This window comes from Hipposideros armiger, unplaced genomic scaffold (assembly GCF_001890085.2).
Source record: "Hipposideros armiger isolate ML-2016 unplaced genomic scaffold, ASM189008v1 scaffold_845, whole genome shotgun sequence".
Taxonomy (NCBI): Eukaryota; Metazoa; Chordata; class Mammalia; order Chiroptera; family Hipposideridae; genus Hipposideros; species Hipposideros armiger.
In genome coordinates, this window is record NW_017732195.1 from 556,646 (window position 1) to 563,968 (window position 7,323).

The following is a 7,323-nucleotide window of genomic DNA, read 5'->3' on the forward strand; positions in this document are numbered from 1 at the left end:
AAAAACGACAACAACTTGTCTGTTCCCCTTCCCCCAATTCCCCAGTGCTGTTCCCATTCCCCCAATTCCCCAATAAAAATGTTTAAAAAAAAAAAAAAAAGGTTGCAAACGTTTCTCTATTACAATACTAGGAAATTTTTCATGTATGAAAAATAAATTAAAAAATAGAAAATTTCGCAATTTCAGCCTGTTAGAATGTTACACAAAGATCTATAAGCAGTCATCAAAGACTATAAATTAATTAATTTGAATATTTATTTGCCAAAAATCTCTTGACTTCTGAGTTAATATATATTCTTAACAGTTTTATATATTAACTGATCTGAAGTAAGAATTTTATTTGTGAACAGAAACCCAAATAACTCTAAAAGTGTAAATTTGCTGTCTATATGTTTGTGTTTGCAAAATATTTCTATAGTGTCTGTGTATTTTCATCTGCTACTTGTGTGAAATTTAATCTGCAAACAAGTGCATTGTAATAATGTCTATGTGTGTGGCCTTCTAGACTGAACAGCTAAGCTTCTGGTAAGTGTGGTTAACTGAAACAAAATGTATCATGCCATCTCTTCAATTATGTCACTTTTTATAAAAATATAACTATTCAAACAGTAGGCCTAATGATTATTATTTATTACCCCTTAAGAGTTACATGTATTTCAGAGCAAGATTTAGTGATAAGTACAATTAGGTATCTTATTCTCTAACCTTTAACTTCAGTTAAAGAATTCATCAAACATCCATTATATGCCCAATACTATTGTGGACAAAAAACAAAAAAACTGTCCTTAATGAGTTTACAGTGAGGCTAACTATTATTAATCAAGTCTATTTCTATATCTATAATGATTCCTAAATTCTTTCTGGCTCTGAATTTCTATGCTCTAAGTCTAGAACTTATCAATTAATTTGGTGACTTTGGAGAAGACATCTCGCCTCTGTGGGCCTTGCCTATAAATTATGGGATTTGGATTGAATGATGTCCAAGGTCACTTCCAGCCTTAGTATTTCTAGTATTAATTTCTACATTGCTTATTTCAACCTTTATGTTCTTTTAAGTTTTGAATAGAAAATTTCTACCTCCTCTAAAACCCTTTTATTATAGTGTAAAGCCTCTCCCAGATGTTGTCACACCAACTCTTACCTAAGTGCTTGATTTCTTTAAGGCAGATTGGCTTCCATAGACAATAAGGACAATTTCTGTTTAAACTTTAGGCTTTTTGAGCTAAATTTTTAGCCACTTTTAGCTGAGAGAAGAAGCATTAGATTACACTCTTCTTCTTCTTACCCCTGGCCTGTTTACATGTCACTTTCAAATCTGTTGCTTCTTTTATTCACTTTCTAGCTACTCATGTGATTTACAGACTAACAGCATCACCATACCCAGGGAACTTGTTAGAATCCAGATACTCAGGCCCCACCCACACCTACTAAAGGAGAATCTAAATTTAACGAGATAGGTAGGTGATTTTTACACACATTCAAGTGTGAGAAGCACTGCTCTACTTCAGAGCAGAGCAAAAACACAGGACATTTCTTTGGATTACCTCTGGTCTGCTTTAAAATTCTATGATTTTTCCAATTAGCTTTTTTTTTCTTCTTTTTTTTTTTTTCTGGCAGTCAGCTTCTTTGCCTCACTCTAACCGGTGTGTCAGATTCTTAACCATTTGCATCAGTTGTGGTTGTTCATTATCATTTCTTTAGTAATACTACAGTTTTAAATCTATGTACAATAGTTTGCCTTTGAAATGGCGTGGACTTAATTTCAACCATAAACTAAGTTTTATAATGCTATAAAATGATTTTACAATGAAACCATCTTAAGATTAAGGGAAGGAGGCTTTGAAAAACTACATTTCTCAAATTCCATGTAAAGATTCTAGAACTAGAAACTGATTTAACTTTTGGAATTTACATTTTGCTAATCACAATGTAGTCATCAAGCCAAAAAAGAGGTAAAAAGGAAAATAGTGCTCACTCATTACTCTTGTACACAGAGAACTTAACCTCCCTGGCGGTCTGATAATGTCAGTAATTTTGTACCCAAAGCGGTACATTGTTTTGCATGGAAATTTGTTGTTTTATATTGTAGGCCTGTAATTCTTAGGAATTACTCACTTAAATCTGTCCAAACAAGAGTCTAGTAGGCATCCCAGGTATGATAAAGTTTGAAACACAAAATCATAAATTATAATATAATAAATAATTATAAAAAAATAGGGGTTATCGCTTCTGGCAGTGAAAATTTACCCCGAGCCACACTCGGGGTTACTGCTAGGGTAGTTAAAACTGCTGAAATTAAGTGATTGTTCATTAGACACATGTAATAGGTGAAATTCAGGAATTTAGAATCAAGCCATGATTCCTGTCCACTGATAAAATATGGGTAGGATTTATTAAGAATACTCTAGAATCAAGCTTGTCATAATTGTGTAATACAAATATAACAGGTTTCATAAGAGTAGTGTTATATATAAAGGACTAATCTAGGGAAATGTAAGACCTGAAGTGAAAGCAATGCTTACTGAGTCAATTTACTTAGGTGTGAATACCAGTTCCACATTTATTAGCAATGTGATCTTTGTCAAGTTACTTAGGTCTGTCCCTCAGGTTTTCCATATTTAAAATGGAGACAATAATAGCACCAATGTGTGGCAGAGACTGCGTATCATCCCGCAATGTCTGTTCCTCCTCTTCTTTCTCAACAATAGATCTTCTAAATTGAACTAGCACAAGACTTTATTTAGCACCCCCCCCTTGCTTCTAGACATGGGTCTTGTGAAGCTTCGGCCTATGGGATGCTGGCTGTAGTAGCCGTGTGTGCAGCTTCCTGCTAGCTTGCAACAAATATGATGGTTGCAGTTTGTGTATCTATCTGGGGCCATGAGGTGCCTTTAGGAATGGAGGCCACGCACAACTGAGCAGCAAGGTAGAACCCTCAGTGTTTGACTTAGTGGAGTGCCATTCCAGCCCTGGAACACTTACCCAGAAAAGCTTACATATCTTGTTTAAGGCACTTTTATTTTGGTTTTCCTTCTCTCATAATGCAGTCTAACCCTCATCATGATACTGTTTCAGCATGTTGAGAGGATTAAATGAGATAGTGCAAGTAAAACATTAGCAGAGTGCCTAGTAAACAGTTAGTGCACATTATATGACTGCTGTCCTATCGTTGTCAGCATCAGTATCATCTTTATTGGCTTTGGTGTGAAAGAACGGCCCCTCCCCATGCAGGTCTATTTGTGCAGACAAAATAATTGCTTATCAACAACCTTTCTCTCTCTTCTTTGCTGGGAGAATACCAGGTATTTTCCAGTGTTCACACTTCCTCCAAGTAACCCAGGTATAATCTTAATTTGTCTAAATCAATCATACAGTCTTATTCTCTAGAAGGTAACTGGATTAAGGGTGTATAAGTGACCCAATTCTGGCCAATGAGAGGGGAAGGAGAGGTTTGCTGAGGAACCTCAGAAGTTTCCTCACTCTTAAAGAAGGAATAGAGAGAAATAGTTTTCACTCTAATAGTATGATGCCTGGCTGTGATGCCTGGAAGTAACAGTCATCCTGAGACATTGAGGGAAGTTAACCTGAGGACCAAACTGACAGACTGAGATTAGCAGTGGAAGGTGATGAAAAGAAGCTGAGTCTTTAAAGATGTTGAAGTTTTGGAATTGCCTCACCTCAAGACTTGCCCAGCGTTTAAGCCAATTTTAGTCAAGTTTTCTGTTATTTTCTAACTGACACAAGACCATTTAATGTTTAGCGAGACACCTAATGAATGGAGCTATGTGGAATCGGTGAAGAAAGAGGCTATTCTTTCAAGATTAGTAGAATACTTTGGAGACATCCAGTTAGGAAAGTGGGGAGATACCAAGGAGACAGAGGAAATGAAAGCCAAACTATTTAAATATAGACCAAATCAAGGAATCAAATGATCTAGAGGGGCCCTAGGGGCAACTCACAGCTATTCAAATAGGCGAGAACCTACAGAAACTTCCACCAGATGTTTTACATTCTAGGGATATAATGTTAAACAAACAATCACTGAAAAGTAGACTAAGTAGTACTAATCAAATTTTGATGAATGTTGGACAGAGCGTCATGAGGGCCTGGGATAACTACTATTTTCACATATACACACTTGAATTTTTTGTGGTGCCAATACATGGCCACACTTGAGTCTCATGTTTCCTTTAGATATATTTTGAGTTTTCAGTAAATAATATCAAATTCAATAATAAGGCATTTAATAAATGCTCTTTTCTATAATGATGTTATGAATTTTCACTAATTCATAATAATAAACATGTTAAAGCATACTTCTGTCGAAATTCCTTCTCTCGCTTCAAGTCTTCATTGAGTGTCTCTATTCTTTTTTCCCAAACTTTCTTTACAGTAGTGACAGTTCCAGTACACACCACATTTTCTGACATGATTTCTCCACATTGTCACCAACTTCATTAAGTTCTGAATAGATGTATCACAGATGCCATCTCAGAAAGGACCTAATTGTACCAGAGGAAAAAGCCAATGTGTTTTAGAATGGTCATTGAGTACTGTAATGATCATAATAACACATTTATTGAACACTTTCCATGTTCCAAAAACTTTTGTACACTTTATATGCTGTGTCTCATTTAATAATACTCATAAAAATACTATGACATCGGTACTTTTATGTTTTCTAAAATACAAGTGAGAAAACTGAGCCTTAAAGAAGATGAGTAATTTGTTCAAGGTCTCATATCTACTATGTGGCAGAAGTGTGAATTGATGCCAAACCTACTTCCTTTGTTACGATATAATGCATAGTAATGAAAAACTGCAACTACGTTACATGTCCAATTATAGGAAAATGGTTAAAAACTGGATATATAAAATAATACAGGCATCTTAGGATATCTACGTAATCTAGCTGGAATTCAGTTAAGTGGTAACATTGGGATTGTTTGCTCTTGTGTAAAAATAAATTGCATGTGGACATATGTAATATTGAGAATTATAACTTGAATCTCAGAAATGAGAAGAAAATAATAAGGGAATGGTTATATAAGTTAATTTATATCCACTTGATAGAATGTTCTTCGCCTTATAAATAATGTTATTGGTTTTTCACCAAATTATATTAACAATAATGAAAGAATATTTTTTTCACAGTTAATTGAATTATATCCTTCCAAATTCAGGAAGTCAAACATTTTCACAATCACCATGTCTATTCAACATTATAATGGAATGCTATAATGTAAGGAAAGTAAAAAGAAGTTTAGAAAGGAAGACATGAAATTTGCAACTTCGTAGGAAACAGGTATGTACTCTTCATACACTAAAGGTGGCTGTATATATTGTTATATTCTCTATGGAAGGAAATATGGTAATATCTGTCAGACTTAGAAATGCATATTCACACTTGTAGGAATTTATACTGCAAATATTTTCAATTTTAAAATGACATATTACAAAGTTATTCACCATGGTGTTTTTCATAGCACCAAAATATTAGAAACAACATAACTTTCCATCAGTAAATTATAGTACATCCATCTCATGGGAAATTATATAGCTCCATAAAGAAGGAACAGCATTTTATATACTAATATACCTTGATCTCTAAAATGTACAACTATGCTACAGTTTATTTATCTATCTAATGAATGTGGATACTTGGGTTTCATAGTTTTGCTATTATGAGCAACACTTTTATGAAAGTCTTGTTCTTATCTTCTTGCTGCTCAAGTGGGGAGTCAATAAATACTGTGTCTACTTTATGAAACAAGAAGTAGAAATAGAAGTATTTGTTTAAAGTTATAAAAATAGCAAAGAGAGGCACTCAAAATAGGGATATAACTCCATGGGTATGTAAAAGAACTTATGCATCATCTTTCATAATTGATAATGTCTACAGTTTATAAGAAAAAACATATAACCGCCTTTGGGAAAAAAAGAAAAGAAATATGAATATAAAACTAAATCTTGAAATAGTTAAAATGGTTACTTCTGGGGTGATAGAAATGAGGTAGAGAATATTGCTTTTCATTATTAATCTCCTCAAAATTATTGATTTCTTTAAACTAAAAGTATGCAGTGTGTGTGTGTGTGTGTGTGTGTGTGTGTGTATGTGTGACAGAGACAAAGGAAGCAGAACTATTTTAGAGGAAAAAAGTTTAAAATTTCAGGATTGACATATAATTGCCAATGTGCAGAAAATCATTAAGAGATAGTCCCTATTTTTAAGCAATGCATGCAGAATTTACATAGGAACAGACTGTGAAATCTTTTGCCATTTAGGAACCTGGGATACATATGCTGATAATCCAACTAACTCACTAAATATATCACAGTCAACCTACAATTTGTCTCTGATTTTAGCAAGTTTGAAGTCTTTGTTTAACAAATAATAAAATATTTTTTCAAATTGCAAGTATCTACATGTAAATGTGTATCTTACTAGACATATATGTGCTAATTCATTTCCTCATTTGTCGTTAAAGTTTGGTCAGTCCTATCACAGCAAACAGTTTCTCTTAGAAAACAAGTCAGTAATGATGCGTGTGATTTTGCCTTTGGCATAGGATTGTGGTCTCTACCTTGCTTATTACCAAGGCAGAAAGGCCCATAGCGTGGCAGTGAAATAAGTATGGCAAGGACATGACTCGAGAGTCGGCTTCCCAAAGTCAAAAGGAAGAAATACAGTCCCCCCTCCCCCCAAAAATGCTTCTTTCAGGGAAATCAATCCTTCAGAGGAGGACAATTACGTGGGTGACTATGAACCCCAAAGAGACTTTTAAGTTCAATTCCAAGTTTAGTTGTACATTTCAGCAAATACAGACACAGTAAAGGCATCATCAGCAATCTATATGTGAAGAATGGAAAAATAATTTTTTTTTTTGAAAAATACTTACCATTGTCGCTGGATGCGGAAGCTGACATGCCCAAAGTTGGTGATTAAGGATGGATTGCAGGGAGAATTGTTTTCAGTGTCGCTCTGAATGATTAAAATCCTCAGTCAGACCGTAACCAAGTGAAATGTAATGTCAGCCGAGTTCTAATTTTAGTTCATGGGCAAAGCTGAGAATAGCAGGAATCACGTGGAGCATCTGTGCAAAGGATCAACTGGTAATGTATGTGAGTGCATTCTGTACACGGCAAAATACTGTACCACATGTGTTATAAAGCTAGTGGGCATAGCTCTTGCTAAGCTTCTGAAACATAATTCCTATTGAAAGTCTTTCCACTTTTCACGACTGACACATTTTGAGTATTTAATAAAATGAATCTGTTCCAAGCAGACAAACTTGGAAATATGAAGGTATGTGGCATAACAAA

The 7,323-nt window shown here is 34.5% G+C and overlaps 1 protein-coding gene across 1 annotated transcript in view; it reads right to left on the reverse strand.

The window, feature by feature from the left end:
- LRRC39 (leucine rich repeat containing 39) overlaps positions 1-7,056 on the reverse strand; it is a 20,427-nt gene extending 13,371 nt beyond the window's left edge. Inside the window, exons 1-3 of the mRNA XM_019629346.1 lie at positions 6,900-7,056; positions 4,304-4,502; positions 1,429-1,439 (exon numbers count right to left, since the gene is read on the reverse strand). Of these exons, the coding sequence (XP_019484891.1) occupies positions 1,429-1,439; positions 4,304-4,430 (138 nt within the window). The 5' untranslated portion in view covers positions 4,431-4,502; positions 6,900-7,056. The remainder of the gene's footprint in view (positions 1-1,428; positions 1,440-4,303; positions 4,503-6,899) is intronic.
- Between the last annotated feature and the right edge of the window lie 267 nt (positions 7,057-7,323).